This window comes from Podarcis vaucheri (genome assembly GCF_965113315.1).
Source record: "Podarcis vaucheri genome assembly, chromosome: 15".
In the NCBI taxonomy this organism is placed as follows: Eukaryota; Metazoa; Chordata; class Lepidosauria; order Squamata; family Lacertidae; genus Podarcis; species Podarcis vaucheri.
In genome coordinates, this window is record NC_138753.1 from 33,695,444 (window position 1) to 33,714,785 (window position 19,342).

A 19,342-nucleotide genomic window follows, 5' to 3' on the forward strand; every position below is an offset into this window, starting at 1 on the left:
CTTAAGCGAGATGAGCACGCAACCCCAGAGTCGGTCACGACTGGCCCATACGGGCAGGGGTACCTTTACCTTTATTATATAGGGAACAGGGGAAGCAATTCTGAGCCTAGTTTCTCTCCATGTGGAAAGTGGCCCAGGGGAGATGGCTGACCACTTCATTTAGCAATTTACCTCTTAAGTATAATAGATCTGTATCCCTCTCCCTCCGAAATAATTACTAGCTAGTGAAATGAACCTCCAAATGAACACAAGCAATATCCAGTGAATGCCTAATCAGATTTGGTCGGTGGAGTAACAACTTTAACATGTTCTTAAATCAAATCAGGATTTAAGCAAATCTCTAAATATGAACAGATTAGATTTGCTCGGCCCAGCTGCATGTTAATCTATTTTGTCCTCCTGGAGAAACCTATTGCCTGTCATTTTGAACCATCAATGTCAAGAGTCCCCAGAGCTAAAGAGATGAAAACAGTGATGCTGATAAGATCCCTGACCTCGTCTCATCACTTCTAGTTTGCTGCGCACCACAGGGACCTGGGTAGCCTTGTTGCATGAAGCCAGACCACTGGTCTACCAAAGCAGAGTATGGTCTGCATCAGGGTTTCCCAACCTCGGGTCTCCAGCTGTTTTGGGACTACAACTCCCATCATCCCTAGCAGGACCAGTGGTCAGGGATGATGGGCAATGTATTCCAAGACAAGCTGGAGATGCAAGTTGGGAAACCCTGGTCTATATGGACTGGTAGTGTTTTCCCCTGACCTGTCTAGAAATGCCAGGGACTGAATCTGAGAATTTCTGCCTGCCCCTCCTCTTTTCCATCCCTATATGAAACTGGGGGCAAAATCCTTCTCAGATGCTCTTCTCCAATCTGCCAGATATTTTGGACTACAACTCCCATCATCCCTAACCACTGGCCAAGCAAACGGCTGGGACTGATGGAAAGTGCAGCTTAAAGCATTTGGAGGGCACGAGGTTGGGGAGGGCTGTTGGGGGACATGGCCCACTTCTCCCCACAGCGAGACAGTGTCAGTATATCAGTGATCAGGGGCAACATCCCTTTTTGCTCAGTGTTTAGACATGAGAAATGTGGGGCGGTGAGGAGGAAGATTCTTCATTCTTTCCAAATAAACTACAGAGCGCTCGGGCCACTTAAAAAGATTCTAAAACATAAATCGGGGGTGAGCAGCCTGTGATGCTTCAGAAGAAGGGGATTTAGGGCAACACAAGCGGTCCAGGAGTTCTGGGTGAGCATCCGAAGAGGGCGCTGTCTCAAAGCCTGGTAAGCTCTTGTCAGGCTTTGAGACTAACAGTAATAATAAATAATAATAATAATTTATTTATACCCTGCCCATCTGGCTGGGTTTCCCCAGCCACTCTGGGCGACTCCCGACAGAATATTAAAAACATGATAAAACATCAAACATTAAAAACTTCCCTAAACAGGGCTGCCGTCAGATGTCTTCTAAAAGTCAGATAGTTGTTTATTTCCTTGACATCTGATGAGAGGGCTTCCCCCAGGGCAGGGACCACTACCGAGAAGGCCCTCTGCCTGGTTCCCTGTAACCTCGCTTCTCACAGGGAGGGAACTGCCAGAAGGCCAAGGCATGAGGGGTCTGGCAGGATCCTAGAGTCCTCTTCCCTTTTTTCCAAAGCTGGGCAAGCACTTACCATGCTTTGGGAAGAAGAGAGGGCTCTAGGACCCTGCTAGAGCCTTGCACCTTCTTCCCAAAGAGCGATGCGTTGTTTATCCATCTTAAGCTGGCTTTTACGATATCGCTGCTGAAACAGACATACTGTATGGTGAAACGGAACGGGTGTGGTTGCGGAATTTTAAAGGAGCAGCTTATATCCGGGTATTGTCTTTTTTTTTCTTCTCCCCCCCAAAATTTTTTAAAGGTGTGACTTATATTCAGGCCAGACTTATATTCAGGCCAATATGGTAGTTTTAACAGAGGGCTGTAACTTGGCAGAACCTTTGCATTTTTTTACTACATGGCTCCCTCTGCTGACAGAAACAGGAATGATATTCATTCCTGGGGACAACTGGAGGTTTATAAGCTCTCTGGGGGATATCTTCAGTTCAAAAGTGGGTTTTTTTTTTAATGTTAAGGTGATAGTACTGCTGCTCTTGAGAAAGCCCACCCTGTGTCAAGAGGGTCTGAGAACTGCTTCCACATCAGAAATAGGCCTTTTGGATTTGTGCTTCTATCACCATCTCGAGTAAGTTTAGCCACTCTTGATGGATTTGGAAGGTTTTAACAATGTATTTGGATGGCATGCATATCTATGGTATGATAAGGTTAAAGCGCATAAAGCCTTTAAAAACCACATTGTTAGGAAAGCATTATATAATGTTTGGACCAGATATAAAGATTTGTTGGAAAACAAAACTCCTAGATGGCTGTCGCCATTGGAGGCTAAAGCTGTGAAAAAACTTAATATGGAGTCTAAATGGCCAAAGTACTGGGAAATTCTAGAACAGGAGGGCGATAAACTGAAATTACAGAGTCATGAGAAATTGAAGACCAAAGTACGAGATTGGCTCCATTATTATCAAATAATGGAGGTTTATAAACAAGACAGGAAAATTGGCTTCCAGGTGGAGAAATCAAAACTAGAAACAGAATTGCTAGAACCCAATGCTAAGATTTTGTCTAGAATGTATAACTTGTTGCTGAAATGGAATACACAAGATGAAACAGTTAAATCAGCTATGATTAAGTGGGCACAAGACATTGGTCATAACATTATGTTTGCTGACTGGGAACAGTTATGGACCACCGGTTTGAAATTTACGGCATGTAATGCCTTAAAGGAAAATATTATGAAAATGATTTATAGGTGGTACATGACCCCAGTCAAGCTAGCAAAAATTTACCATTTGCCTGATAATAAGTGTTGGAAATGTAAAGAAACTGAAGGTACCTTTTATCACCTTTGGTGGACGTGCCCGAAGATTAAGGCTTGCTGGGAAATGATATATAATGAAATGAAAAAGGTACTTAAATGTACTTTCCCTAAGAAGCCAGAGGCCTTTCTCTTGGGCATTGTCGGCCAATTGGTGCCAAAGACAGAATTTTTTTTATGTACGCTACCACAGCAGCAAGAGTACTCATCGCAAAGCATTGGAAGACTCAAGATCTACCCACTCTGGAAGAATGGCAGATGAAGGTGATAAGACTATATGGGACTGGCTGAAATGACCGGCAGAATCCGTGACCAGGGGAAAGAGACTGTGGAAGAAGATTGGAAGAAATTCAAAATTTATCTTAAGAAATATTGCAAAATTAATGAAGGTTTAAATGTCAAGGTTTTAGGGGAAAATGGGGGTTACAGCTGTAAAAGATTAAAAGAAAAGAATAAGGGGAAAATTTGATAAAATTAAGGGTTAGGATTTGCTGAAATAATCTTGGAAATTGGGATGCAGAAAGGGGAGGTATGGGGAAGTCGACGAAGTAAGGTTTAAGAAAAAAAGGACATGAAATTATACATGTTTGTTTGTGTGTTTGTTTATTTGTGTTTATAAAATTTTTGTAAAACTAATAAAAAATTTTGGGGGAAAAAAAGTTTAGCCACTCTTGAAGGACAGATTATCTGGACCTTTTCCAACCAGGCTTCAGGTCCGAGTTTGGCACAAAGCCTGTCTCTGTTGTTCTTGTGGAGGACCTTTAACGGGACAGCAAAAAGGGGGAAGGCAATCCCAGTGCTCTTTCTCGGCCTCTCATCTGCTTTTGATACCATCAAACATGGTTTTTCTCTGGGTTAAATGAATGAGTTGGGGGGATGTGCGTGTACTATCTTGCATCAATTTTACACTTACTTGCAGGGTCAACGTTCTCTGTCTGCTAGCACAAGGGCCCTTGTGTCTTATACATGGGGACATCTTATGCACAGAAAAGTACGGTAGGTAGGAATAAAACACTGAGTTTTATCCATGTGACACTCCAACAGGAAACTTACCCCCAAAATCAATTTCTCCAGTCTGTTGGGTAGAGAAATAAAGCAGGAAGACAGAGTTGTGATTTTATTCCAGGTAAGGAAGCAGTGTGCCTCTCTTTCCAGGTCTTTTCAGGTATCCTATACCCCAGAAATGGAGAGTGTCTTTCTATTAAAGAGAGGTGATGTACCAAGTGCCAACACAACTCAGAAGAGAACTATGACTGGAAATTCTGGCTATGTACAACCCCAGAAAAGTGCAAGACTTCATGCTCCATGCTGATCCCTCACTGCTGATACTAGAAAAATGTTGTATGTCTTCATGTGCTTCTTAAAAGCGGTATTAGTAGAGACATCACCTTACCAACAAAGGTCCGTATAGTAAAAGCTATGGTTTTCCCAGTAGTGATGTATGGAAGTGAGACCTGGACCATAAAGAAGGCTGATCGCCAAAGACTTGATGCTTTTGAATTATGGTGCTGGAGGAGACTCTTGAGAGTCCCATGGACTGCAAGAAGATCAAACCTATCCATTCTGAAGGAAATCAGCCCTGAGTGCTCACTAGAAGGACAGATTGTATTTTGGCCACCTCATGAGAAGAGAAGAGAAGACTCCCTGGAAAAGAACCTGATGTTGGGAAAGATGGAGGGCGCAAGGAGAAGGGGACGACAGAGGACGAGATGGTTGGACAGTGTTCTCGAAGCTACCAGCATGAGTTTGACCAAACTGCGGGAGGCAGTGGAAGACAGGAGTGCCTGGTGTGCTCTGGTCCATGGGGTCACGAAGAGTTGGACACGACTAAATGACTAAACAACAACAACAACATAATACCAACCAGTTCTTGCATCTCTCTGTTAGAAGTTACCACAAATTTCCACAGACCCGTAATTCAAGAATAAAGCGCAATTCTGAACCAAGCTCTAGTGCTTTGTAACTTACAAGTTCAGTTTGTTTTTAGAAACACAGTGATGGTACCTTGAACCCACAGACATCCTACCAAAGGTATTTACATCCTTACCTTCTGAAAGTACTGGCATTCTTGCTTTATGCCAGGTGTGAGGGATGATGGAGCATAAAATAACTGAAGATCATTTCTATGTCCAGGGAGACACCACCGAGTAAGAAACACATTTCTGAAAACTCACATGTTTGTTTGTTTTTATTTGGACTGACACATTCATTGTATGCCACAACTTCCACTGATCAATGAGGTTTTTAAAAAAAGAAATTTTAAAAAGCCGGAACTTGCCAGCAGCGTAATGGGGCTTATATAGTCACATTTTGATGAGGCATTAAAAAGGCTTACTCCCCTGGTCCATAACTTTCCCCTCCCCACCTCCCACCCCCTTCTCACAGCTTTGATTGTATTTGATAAAAGCATGGTATGGCAAAATGCATCCCAGCAGTTGAGTTACTTTCACTGCCACATAAAGAGGCGAACTAAATTTGTTTAAAAATGCCAGGGATTACTTTAATGTAAAAAAATAAAATAACCAAAACAACAAAAAAAAGGTTGATATGGCAACACTACTAGTAAAGTGGGATACATCACAGAAACAGAAGTTTTTGCAGGCAACACTGGTTGGAAATAGTAAAAAACACTTGATGGGTGAAAAAAGTGAAATGCTAAATTATATACAAGAGGAGCAAAGGGTGGCACTGAAAAACAGTCTCAAGTGACTCCAAGTTTAAACTTGCCATTATCTATTGCTTATTTATTACATAACTGTAATAACACTTATAGAGACAAGATGTGTAAAAATGAGACATTGTGGAAAACAGCTTTTTTCATATGAAACGCAAAGTGTACGTTTGTCCAACGTGGAATGTACCAACAGTCATTGTATTTACAGGCTCCCTTTCAGAGTCTTCTCTTTACAAAACCAGCTAACTGGCCCAAGGCAAGTAAGCTGTATATTTTACTGACTTGGGATACGCATTTTGTAAAATCATTCGCAAGTGTCTTTTTTTGTTCAAGTTCATTCAGGAAGGCTTATTTCGCCCAGTCCTGTAAGATGCCCCAATGCCACAGAAGAGTCAAACCTGCAATCCTTATGAAGGACGAAATTCAGTTGTTAAATTTCAAAGGGTATCCAATGGCTTTTTCCAGACACTCTACCAAAGAGCCAGCAGAAAGGAAGTCCCTCTCCACTTCTACAAATTTGATGTAGATGGACTTGGGAGAAATTCCCGGGTCTACAATGCAGTTTTGAGATAAAAAGCCATTGATTCCAACCCACTCTTTGCTGAAGGTTTTGGTGTTTGCTTGAAAATGTAAGAATAAGCACTGCTGAAGAGTTCTGACCTCGGCAATACCAAGGTAACAATATATTATTCGGGTGGATTCCATCTCAACTTTGAGCGACGCTTGTGACAGGGGCATATCTGCTTCCCCCAGTGTCTCATTTTCAGGGTCTTGGCTGACGCCCTCATGATCAGGAGACTGTAGTTTCTCGTGACAATCTTCATAACCAATGGCATACAAACCAGGGCTCTTAGGAATACCCCCAGGTAATAAATACTGCACAATATTTCCACCTGTTGGCTTAGAGTGAGCAATAGGAATCCAGTCAATCTCCATGTGAAGCTCTAGGCACCGGGCTTCGCTAATAGTGATCTCTAGGAATTTGTAGTAAACGTTCTTCCAGTTCATTTTCTGTACCCTGGTCATTATGATCCTGCCCTCTGGTTTCTCCGAGTTGAAATATTCCCGGAGCCGCTTGCCAAGGGGGACTTGGGAACTAATCTCTGCGTAGTGGTAGCGGATATCCTCCTTCCACCGTGTGTTGTAGCCAATGCCAAAAATGGCCAGTTTGTTAGAAAGATGCAGCCTAGAGAAGTCTGTCCAGCTCTGAAATAATTCCCATTTTAACTGGACGGATTCCAAGATCTGTACAATATTCTGCATCATATCACGCTTCCTTAAAGAGAAAGAAAAATACAAAGTGTAAGGTTTAAGGCAGGCAATCAAGAGGTTTAGAATAAGGTTACCAGACGTCCCCATTTCCCAGGGACAGTCCCCGGATTTACAAATCAGTCCCCATACAAAATCCATTGAAGTTGAAAAGTGTCCCTGGATTCATTGAAAATAATAATCTGGTAACCTTAGTTTAGAAGAGCACAAGAAGAGGTATAAGTTTTAAACACCAACTTTCATATTCAAGAACATGGGTAGGCAAACTAAGGCCTGGGGGCCGGATCTGGCCCAATCACCTTCTCAATCCGGCCCATGGATGGTCTGGGAATCAGTGTGTTTTTACATGAGTAGAATGTGTCATTTTATTTAAAATGCATCTCTGGGTTATATGTGGGGCCTGCCTGGTGTTTTTACATGAGTAGAATGTGTGCTTTTATTTAAAATGCATCGGCATAGGAATTTGTTCTTCTTTTTTCAAAATACAGTCCGGCCCCCCACAAGGTCTGAGGGACAGTGGAAAAAGTTTGCTGAAAAAGTTTGCTGACCCCTGTGCAAGAACATCTGGCACTGTAAACACATATAATAGCTACAGAAATAAAAAATGTTGCCCTGGATCTTTTTGAATATAATTTCATATAACTAACCTGACCGGCTTGCTCCAAAGGAATTTTCTGTCAGTAAAGCTTATACACTGTGGAGAACTGTGGTGGTGCCTTAATCACCACAGTAATTCTAAATGCACCATTTAAAATGGTCCTAGTGTTATCTAGCATAATTCAAAGAAAGCTCAGCGGCAGGGCATGCAGAAAGTCCCAGGTTTGATCTCTAGATAGCTCAGTTGGTAAAGCATGAGACTCTTCATCTCATGGTCATAGGTTTGAGTCCCACATAGTGATCTAACATCTTTCCAAAAGTTTGTTACAAGTACATTTATCCTGGCTTATTCAGCAGCTTGACCTGCCTTTGCCAAATTATTTCAAAGGTGTACTGAGACCTAACTAGCAGTTACCCTCTTTGGTGTGGGGACACATCTAACTGGTGTACTGCCAATTTAAATGGCTGTGCGCTGCCTGATAAACCCACCCATATGAAGACTACTGTGTCTGGCAAGCATTCCAGGATGTGAAAAGAGGAATTTCCAAGTAGCTGCATTCAACACACAACGACAGAATCCTGCAAACTGCCACTTAGATAATAAAGGTGGTCCGGAGTTACCCTGGAAAAACAGGGTTGCACATGTCATCTTCCTAGGGAACAAGCAAATTTTGGAAGCCAGGACTGTGCACAACACAAAAATATGCTCTTTCATAATCCCTTTTTAATATTTCCAGAAGATTATTCCTTCCAAGAAAGACTTTGCAGTAGCGTGGGTTACTAGCCTTGTATTAACTGCACTGTCCAGCGGTTTACTTCCAGGTGCAATTCAAGTGCTGGCTATGACCTTTAATGGATTGAGACCAGAATACCTAAAGGAGCTTCTCTTATTGTACAATCCTGCCTGCCCAATGAAGTTATCTGGATAATCCTGCTTGTGTGTCGCTCTCCCATTTGAAGGGCTATTGCTGTGACTGCATGAAACCTCTCCCAGTTGTGAGCGCTCAGCTTTCAAAAATTCCCTGCCTCGGACAACATACACACATTTCAGTGGAAATGTGTACATTTCAGTGGACAACATACACACAGCTGATGGTTGTATGCGTTACAGAGGTTAAAGACCCATTTTATACGAACGAGTTCTGAACAGAGAAAGCTTGAAGAACTTTATAGTTATTGTCTGAAGTTTTAGATGCCCTCATTCTAAAATCAACTACTGTCAGAGATTCCCAGGTAGGACACTCATAAATTACTCACTGGGATTCTTCAGAAGATTCCTGTTTTATCTTCAGTGATTTCTTCATAGCAGGCATTTCATCTGAAAGATTGGGTTACAAATAATTGTTAAAAACAAAAACTTGCTACTTTTTAAATTTAAACGTCCTGGCATACATTTAAATAGCACTTAAAAGTGCAATACAAGTTAGATTTATTATGTACAGATCAGAGAATCACAGTCTTCTTAAGAATTATACCAAGAATCAAGCCAGAAGGTCACTTTATTGAATATTTACATAAGACAATTCTGCCCTGCTTATATTTGAAGACTGCATATAACAAACCTGTGCATCTGATTTAGATTTCCTGTGTACCACCAATTCTTATTTCAAGTAACATCAAACAGAAAAAAACATTTCTGTAAAAACACCCACGTGCATCCATAACTATAAGGAAAATAACAATCAGCAAAACATAGGGACACTTGCAATATCTAAATGCACTGTTTGAAACTCTCAAATGCTGTAGCTTTTGTTTCTCATGTGTGAGCTATTTTTTAGAAATGGGGGTGGGTGAATGTTCTTGAGAGCTTGTGGGTGCAGTGGCCAGTAGGGAAGCAAGTGTTAAGTCAGGCTTCCTCAAACTCACCCTTTAGATGTTTTTGGCCTACAACTCCCATGATCCCTAGCTAGGAGGACCAGAGGTCAGGGATGATGGGAATTGTAGTCTCAAAACATCTGGAGGGCTGAGTTTGAGGAAGCCTGTGTTAAGCCTACACAGGCAGAGAGAGGGAGACAGAATGAACGAAACTGGCCAAAGAAGTACAGCAGTCCTCCTCTGTGCATTCTGTTTTCCTTATTTATAATGAGATGATTTAAACCTCTTCATCAAGATACATAATGGCAACAAGCAGCATAAATGGCAGCAGCAGAATTATAGTTAGCAATGACAAAGACTAGTATTTCATACCTAACTCTTGGTCTCCTGACTGGTAGCAATGAAGGTCCTGACTGTGGTTCCCCCATTCGTCCTGCGAATATTCCTCCATAGTGCTGCCGTCTGACTCCAACTCTTGGTATAGGCCACTGCTGTTGATAAGCACAGGCTGGCAGGGTTGAGAGTCCCACCCTCCTTGACCAAACACCTGCTCCAGCTGTTCAAAGGTGTAACTGCTTTTCCTTTTCCCAACGCCGTGCTCTTTTACCCGGCTGTAACACCTGCGAAGAGTCTGAAAGACAGAAGGCACCTGGTCAGTGTAAACCAGCTTACCAAGACTTCTAAATAAGCTACACAATTTTATTCAATCTCTAACTTTGGCTGAGCAAAGCTCTACCATATATATTTTACTATTTTTAACCAAAACAGGATGCTACCAAGTAGCTTTAAAGCCAGGTTGAACTCTTGCAGCCATTTAGTTTCCAGCATACAGCACTTTCATTTGTATATTTGCCTCAAGAGCACAGCGCATCTAAGTGATCATCGTTTTAAGACATCAGTTTTTACTGGTTTGTGTCTACTACCAAGGGCTTTCCCTTCTTAGCCCCCAAACTTGCTATATTATGCAGAACTAAATCCCAGTAAGATACCAACAAGCCCATAAGATGTACACCTTTACAAAGGGAGGAGAAAGAACAGCTACTGTTGTGCCCATAGTTTGGAGAAGATTAAGGGAAGGGAGAGAGAAAGAGAGAGAAACAGGAGTCACCAAAAGCAGACAGTTGGATCATCCCTTACTCCAAAAAGAAAACATTTAAGAAGTTAAAAAAAATTGTTGGCCTAAACTCTTTAGCTAGTAAAATATATTACTTACATATTTTGCATCCTTACTAACTCACTCTGTCTCTTGGGAAGCTGCTGAAATTTAAAAGAGGTGAAATCAATAATACTCTGAACTCCCATGCTCAAATATCATAACACACAGTACTACGATGGTCAGGTCTAATAATAAAACATTAAACCCAACAGTCTGCCCTAGATTCTGAAGTATCTTATACACCAAGCTTCAATCAGGTTTTGGCCTCTTTCATTCTTACACTTTGGCTGCAAGCAGTATGCATTACACAGCAGCAGCAAGTATAAAGCTTTGCAAATACTTCCTTCCGGGTCTTCCTTCCTGATTTCCAACTGCATACAACACCTGTTCTTTGGAAAACCTTAAATCTGTACCTATTAACAGAGTCTGATGTAAAGAGCGGGCTATAGGCAGAAAACTGACCACACACCGCATCACAGGGCACCCTATTTGCAAGAGCAAGTTTGCTCCATTGACAGAAAAAATAAAACAGGAAGGGCAAAAGCTGTAAGGATTTGAAGAAATTCAGTAACTCAAGCACCGTAATACACTCTTGTCTCCCAACCACTTTGAATTTTTATTCTTATAAAGTGTAACTTTGCCAGCTTCTCCTATCGCCCCAGTGACAATGCTGATGCTCATTTCTTAATCATGCAGAGAAGAGTTAATCAGTGCCCTAATGCATATTTGGAATCCCAGGAGCTGAAATCGTGTTATTTTGCTGCTTAAGGCAGGGCAGCAAATTGCGCTCCCCTGCCCATCTCAAGGGATAGAGTACCCAAGGACACTCAATATAGAAAATCCCACAAGTACCTCCTCCTCCTCCTCGGAAGTAAAAATGCAACTAACATTATATTGCCCTTTGATGACACACCAAATGAGCTGCTTAACACACCATACTGGTCCTAAGAATGGTAAGTTTCATAATGTTAATTTCATACTGCTAACTTTGGAGATGTGAAGACAGGGAGAAAAAGACAGGGAGAACATTTTCTCTTTCTTTTAGAAAGGAAAAAGGCTAAATATATTTGAAGTGTTTCTAGCCTTCTTTAGGGAACATGTTTAGTGATTTTACACACTTTTCTGACATTTTCCAGCAAGTTTCACAATCCGCTTACAGGTGTGGGGGAATTCTTTCAATACTTAATCCCACTGGGAAGTCAACAGAACTAAACCCACCAAATCCCTATACTGTTGCTTAACTGTGTGACAATGAGTTGATTCTTTAGCTAAGCAGCAGAGTATTACAGGAGACACTAATAAGAGTTCATTAGAGATAATAAACGCTTTTATTAAATGTCAAGATAAAACAAACAGTTCATCTAGCACAATTAGCCAAGAAGTCTTAATATGATCTACTGAGGTATTTTGGGAGTCCTAGCATTCACAAACACTACTTCAAATATTTGGGGCTCAATTTAGCATTTCCAGGTATTTTCTCGCTGCTTGTTTCAATACCAACAAAGAATCCTGACTAGCAGCAATCCTACTGAGCATTCAGAACTATTTTAACACAGCCTACCTGCTAAAATCCAGGGAAACAGGTATACTACTGGTGTGCGCACCATGTGAGCACAAAAGCACAAGTCAGAATTAAGTGCCCCCCCCAGCTTATTCTACCCTTTCCCGCCTCCTACCCTACCCTACCCAACCCAACTAGCTGTTCCACCTTCAAAATCGATTCACCTAGACAAAGGCACAAATAAAAAATTGCAACCCATTTGAGCAACCATGTTTGATGCCAGTTTGGTTCAGTTCAATTCTTACTAGAATATTCATGTGATCTTTTGCTTCCTCAGAAATGATTACCAGTCCTAGAAAATGAATCTGCATATGCTCCGCAAGACAGACCAAAATGGAATCACATGTCCTGAAACACTCTTGTTGTATGCAGACAAGCCCCAAGTACCCAATTTGTGTACCTCAGTACCACTAGTTCCTTTGAAAATGAATCCCTTTCATTATTCCAGGCAAAAGGAGGAAAGTTATATCCAGAAAGACAAATGATGATAATAAATCAGGTATTAGATAATGAGATTAACTTAGCAAACCGTTACATAAAGTTACTAAGCAGCGTATTTTCATATTACAGACATTTCAAAGGCTCATCAAAGAAGTTGCCCAAGATCTAGATTAATGCTGCCCACTCATTACTTAGCTGAATAGGTAATAGTGGTCCAATATATACCGTATTTTTCGCTCTATAACACGCACCCGACCATAACACGCATGTAGTTTTTAGAGGAGGAAAATCTGTAGGCATGCCACCCGTAGGCATTCCCTCCATAACACGCACAGACATTTCCCCTTACTTTTTAGGAGGAAAAAAGTGAGTGTTATGGTGCAAAAAATACGGTACTTCATGATTCCAGTAGATGCTGCTTTATTCAAAAGGAGCAAGATGCTCAAATTAACACATTAAGGACAAACTTGTCTTCACTTCCAGTGTAGCCCAGGCCAGTAAGCTTCTGCTACAAGTTATGAACCACATTGCTTGATTTAAACATATTTTGATTTTGAGAATGAAAGTGATCAAGAGCTTTTAAAGCAAAGTTGAATCTTATTATTCATCCAAGCTCGTCCATCTTCAGCTCCTTTCAATTTTAGCTCCTTTCTATTTAAAAAAAGAGTTCTTTAGAATTTTAAAGTCCTTCCTTTCCCAAATATTTATACAGTACATGCATGCTAATCAAGTCTTTCTTTCTTTTCTTTTTCTTTCTAAAAAGAAATGTCAGCTCATTAACTGCTGACTTGCTCTGCTGCATCAATTTGTTTCTGTAGAACTTTTTAGCACTTTCTTTATGAAAAGCAGAGGCATAAATGTACCATGTAAAACCATTTCACTGATCTAACTCATTAGCTTTCTATGTCTTTCATTAAAAAATGAAGCATTGATCACCAGAAACTTAGAACTTTTCAGTTACATTATAATTATTTCAAATCTGCATACATTAGGAATAGTTTAATAGCCCCATTTGATGCTCTTGTTGAAATTGTTTAGAACAGTTGGGTGCCATCTCAAACAATGGCTGAAGATCTACTCAACAAAGCCTGTAGACAGACACTGATCTGCAGTGCAATCCTATGCATGTCTTCTCAGAAGTAAGTTTCAACAAGTACAATAGTATTTATACTCAGATAAGTGCTTTTGTCCATGGAGTTTTCTTGGCAGGGATACTGGAGTGGCTTGCCGGTTCCTGCTCCAGGTGAATCACGTTTGGTCAAAACTCTCCACTATGACATGTCCGTCTTGGGTGGCCCTGCACGGCATAGCGCATAGCTTCTCTGAGTTATTCAAGCCCCTTCACCACGACAAGGCAGTGATCCATGAAGGATTACTTTCTTGGGCTCCATGATCACTGCAGATAGTGACAGCAGTCACAAAATTAAAAGATGCCTGCTTCTTGGGAGAAAAGCAATGACAAACCCAGACAGCATCTTAAAAACCTTGCCGACAAAGGTCCATATAGTTAAAGCTATGGTTTTCCCAGTAGTGATGTATGGAAGTGAGAGCTGGACCATAAAGAAGGCTGATCGCCGAAGAATTTATGTTTTTGAATTATGGTGCTGGAGGAGACTCTTGAGAGTCCCATGGACTGCAAGAAGATCAAACCTCTCGATTCTGAAGGAAATCAGCCCTAAGTGCTCACTGGAATGACAGATCCTGAAGCTGAGGCTCCAATACTTTGGCCACCTCTTGAGAACACTCCCTGGAAAAGATCCTGATGTTGGGAAAGATTGAGGGCACAAGGAGAAGGGGACGACAGAGGACGAGATGGTTGGACAGTGTTTTCGAAGCTACGAATGTGAGTTTGACAAAGCTGCGGGAGGCAGTGGAAGACAGGAATGCCTGGCGTGCTCTGGTCCAGGGGGTCACAAAGAGTCGGACACGACTAAATGAAAACAACAACAAGTGCTTTTAGGACTGCAGCCTTAAAACTCATAATAGACAAGTAAAAGGATGCATAACTGCTCATATATAAGTAGAATCTTCTGAATTTCTCTCCTTTGTTAAAAAACATATAGCTCAAGTTGGTAGAGCATGAGACTCTTAATCTCAGGATTGTGGGTTCAAGACCCTAGTTGGGCAAACATTTCCTGCATTGCAGGGGGTTGAACTAGATGACCTTCATGGTTCCTTCCAAATCTACAATCTTCTGTAAGATTGTATGACCCTTTTGTTAAGTATAAGCAAGTATACATTCATACGTAATGGGCTTTAAATTATATTGACAACTGGGCAAGGTATTTGGAGAGAGAGAGAATTATTTTATTTTTTTAAGTGGAAGCTGTATAATGCTGTTTAATTACTTTAAAGAAATTTACTTTATCCAATGCTTTCCACAATGTAGACTGCAAGCTGGCTAAGGCAGCTGGTCACTCAAGTTCTTGAACTATAGTGGGTTCCAGTGATACAACAAATCAAATGTAAGTCACTTCCCTGGAGAACACAGCTTCCAGGCATTATTGGGCCTGCATCAATGTGGCAACTGGTATAAAAAACATGAAAGGGAACTTTTAATTTCATCTGAATCAAACTAAGCAATCCTGTTTTGGATTAGTCAATATTGTATCAATATAGCATGCATGTAAAATAATATAAAAATATAGTAGGATTAGGCGACCTGCCAAAATATATGTGACCTCCTTCAACCTGCCCTGGCTAAAGTTACAAAGGTGCAAAATGAATACCAGTATCAATAATTGCTCACACGTAATGGTTATACCAGAGTCAAGATAATCGATTCAAATTGACAATCTGCCTTAAAGCCATAAAGGCTTGTCACCACTTCAGGTTACAGAGAAGAGAGCCCATATCATTAGATGCTCTTCTAGATACATACCTTTATACTTTCTGGGACAGACTGCTTTTTCCCACATGAGCCTGCCTAACTATTCATCTTTGGAGGCCCTCTTGACAGTTTGAAACCTAAATTGTTTGAGTGGAACAGGAAGAAGAGACTTTTTCTGTTACTGCACCCAGACCTTGGGACTCCCCCCCCCCCCGGCCAGGGAGGTTTATCTTGCCTCCTTCTAAGTGGCATACAAATATCATAAACAAACATTAGCCTTCCATCACAGTACGGATACCTTCCTCTTCTGGAAAATCTTCAGCTGCTAGAGACTGATTTTATTGCTTGCCTACCAATCATAATTTCATGTAATTCTTCTGGATGTTTACTCTGTCGTTTAATTCCTACGACCATTTTAATCCTTTATGGTTCTGTCCTACAACTTGCTATAACTGGTCTGAATAAACATTTATTTTGAAAGCACTTCCTCCTTGCAGGGCATAACTGCTTAACCAGCTTTGCATGTTTACCACATGCACTACTTACTGGCTTTAAACAATTTCTGACTCTTGCATGAGAGTAGCCCACTTATAGCAATCTTGTGATGCTTAAAATAATCATGTAAATTCTTAAGGGCAGGCCGACTCTAGAGGATGCTCCAACATGCAATCAAAGTGTTTGGGACTAGGCTACCCAACAGAATGCTTTCTTCCATATGTATCTATCAAAACCTTAAGATCCCCTACAGAGGCCCTGCTCTGGGTGCCGCCATCAAATGAAGTGATGCAGGTAACCACCTGGAAAATTGCCTTTTCAGTAACAGCATCCTACTCATGGAATAACCTTCCTCAGAGAGGCCCACTCAGCTTCATCTTTATGGTCTTTTGGGTGCTAGGTTAAGACCTTTCTGCTCATCCAAGCTTTTAAATAACTTAGTCTGGGGTTGTTGTTTCTCTACCCCCTTTTAAAAAATGTATTTAACATTGAAGGTACCCAGTATGGAGAGGTCTATTGTCTCTACATAGCTTTTGGATTTGGTGTATATTATTTGTATATTGTATTATTTGTATTTATTTGTATATTATTCTTGCATTTTTGTCACTTTTCCACAAAAAGTGACCCAAAGCAACTTACAAAATAATACAAATGTTAATACAAAATTAAAAAAATCGAAGACCAAAAACAAAACCATGGAATATATTTTAAAAAGCAGTTCTAATGGTTTAGTAGGTGCATTTTCACTGTTTTCTATTTATTTACTATAAAGCATCTAGAAAGATTTCCCCATGGACCACTTGAAAATTGCTTACTGGTTTTTCTGCCTGTTATAGCAATTGTAATGCACAGTGCTAGCTGCTGTATATTTTCAGACACGCTTGCAACTACTGGTAGTCTGGAATAGTTTGGGAACCCTTGACCTAGACAACTCTATGTTATGGGGCAACATACAACATACAACATAAAGATTAATACTTGTCTGATAAAGGTGACAGCTCTGTGCCCACAGAACAGTTGCATTGCTTGTACAAAAGGCTGTGGGTTGGGGGGTGGATGACTTAACAGCCCAAATATAGCATCCTAGGATATGTGCTGCTGCTGCTGCTCCTGTATCACTTCCACTACCACACAGGTGGTTTTCACTAACAAAGCTGACAGCACCAGAGGGAAGCAGGCACTGGATTTTATCCAGTCATGCCCTCCCCTTATCTTAGTATTAATATCAGCATGTTAAAATTAAAGGAAACTTATCTTCAGCAGCACTGACTCAAAATAAGCAAAATACAAGTTAAGTTAGTTTAAATGGCATCATCTTCAATATCAGTCAGAGTGAAGAGGAAAATAAGAAAACTTGGGAATATGAGCAAATTTAATTTGCCATTATACTAATTCCTGCTACCTTTCCCACCTAATAAGAAAAACTTAACTGAACCAAGAAAGTTTCACTCCAGTCACTAACAAATTTCATTATCCATGTATTCTCACACTGAAAAATAAGGAAAACTACATGTTTCTTATGCTGGTTAACTGATCTGTCAGATACCACATTCCCAGAGAAGACAACCGCTAAACTAGGAATCTATATTACCCAGACTGCAGCCTCCTGTTTTTAGCTCACACCCTTCAACTCTGGCTTTTGTCTTTCTAATACAGTTGAGGGATGGGGGCGCACCCATTTTGGCGCTGGCACAGAGCCACTTCCTTTGTTACCTTAAGGACCCACACTTAAAAGGACTTTACCAAAAAAACTTGTCTAGCTATTCTAGCAATTGGATCCTTGTTGGATTCAGGAATTAGAAAGGACTCGGGCACACAACCTACTTCCCCACACCAACTCACAACAATACTTACTCCATAAGATGCTGCTGTTCAGCTAAAAAGTCACTAAACCAAACAGAAACATAAATAATATTCATTTTTAAAACAGCAATATGTACTCTTGCAATCTGGCAGAAAATGGAAACAGATGATTTCACTTGCATGAGATTTAACTTGAGACATTTTTGCTTTGAGTTCTACTGGCATTCCACATGAATTTGTCCACTTGCTTTCCAAAAGCTAACATTCTTCAACACATTCACTGCTAATATCCCTTTTTAATGCTGCATAATAAAATTAATGTTCAAATACCATGAACAAAACTAAACCAAGTCCTCAAACAAACCTGTCATTTAGAAAACATTTACTATACTTGAACAGATAAAGCTAGCACTGAATATTGCTCTTCACCATTATGGCACACAACCACCAATATAAATTTGGGGCTAAACTGTACAGAAAACACAGGAATCCAAATTGAACCAGTTCCTAATATTTTTCAAGCTGTGGAATCTTATCTTCTGGAAGAACAACTCTCAGCCTTGCTTCTCATATCTAGAGCTCTGCTCCCTGTGATTCATTGGAGCCCTGCTGCCTGTGGCAGATAACTCAGAAAGTTTTTGCGTGGGAACTCTTTCATAAAGGGAGCAGCCTGCTCTTGAAGGAAAAGAAGAAGATAAAATAATAGCCTGTGGCCTTGCCAACCCTACAAAATCTTTAGGAATTAGACCAAAAAATATATTCATTCAACTGCTTGCATTGCTGGATAGGATGGTGCTGCCTTGTTTTCTCCTTTTAATGAAGAGTTGGATTACATGTGATTTCTTGACCCCAATTAAGTCCAAGAAAGCAATAAACGGACTGTCCCCAGCCCCGCACTAAAGCTAATTTCGTTGGCCACAACGGACCAGAGACTGACAAAACCAAAACGGGCACTAGGGGATGAGTTTTGTTGGCTGTCAAAAGGTCCCTGGAGAATCAACCGAAGGCTTACAAAGCAAGCCCGAAGGAAGGGCAAATTCTTTCCTCGGCCAAGACTTAAGTGCGCTGGGATTTCCAAGGAAGAAGCTCGCCAGCCAACCACATGGAGAAGTCCCCAAGCTATGAGCCACCCTTTTCAGGGAACGCCCAGGTACCTCCTCCTCCTCCTCCTCTCTCGAGCATCACTTGCTGGGCAAGCGGCTGCGCTCCGTACCTTGATGCGCTCGCGGCACTGGGACGGTGTCCGCTCGTAGCCCAGCTCGGCCAGGGCCCGGGAGACCCGCTCGTACATGGCGGGCCCGGGGGCCTTGCTGCCGAACACGGTGCCGGCGCCCTCCAACTGCTGGTACCGCGCCTCCACCAGCCGCTCGTTGCCCCACACGGCGATCAGCGCGTTGGTCTCGGCCGGCGTCCACGACACGCCTCGGCAGGCGGCCGCCGTGGCTGTGCCTCCGGGCGAGAAGGAGACGGACGGGGAGGCCCCGCCGCGGCCCCCGCCGCCGCCCCCGCCCCCCGAGCCGGCCCCAGTCCCCGCCGAGGTAGCCGCGGCCACGGAACCCGGCCCGGCGGGGCCTAGAGGGGAAGCGCCGCTGGGCGTGGAAGGGTCGGAGAGGCTGGGGTTGCCGTCGCTGAGGGCCCCGGGAGAGCCGGGAGACAGCACCTCCATCTTGGGGATCTTCAGCGGCGGCTCGGCGGCTGAGAGCTGTGAGGAGCCACAGGGCGCCGCCATATTGGAGCTGCGGAGCCGAGCGGGCGGAAGTGACGGCCGGAGCCCAGCGGGCGGGGCTTCCGCCA

The 19,342-nt window shown here is 42.0% G+C and overlaps 1 protein-coding gene across 1 annotated transcript; it reads right to left on the minus strand.

The window, feature by feature from the left end:
• Positions 1-5,080: 5,080 nt before the first annotated feature.
• Positions 5,081-19,305, minus strand: MSANTD2 (Myb/SANT DNA binding domain containing 2). Its single transcript, XM_082200460.1, is given in 6 exon segments — positions 5,081-6,857; positions 8,705-8,765; positions 9,635-9,893; positions 10,476-10,486; positions 10,489-10,519; positions 18,762-19,305. Coding segments are annotated over 6 exon segments (1,731 nt in total). The 5' UTR covers positions 19,278-19,305; the 3' UTR covers positions 5,081-6,004.
• Positions 19,306-19,342: the final 37 nt, after the last annotated feature.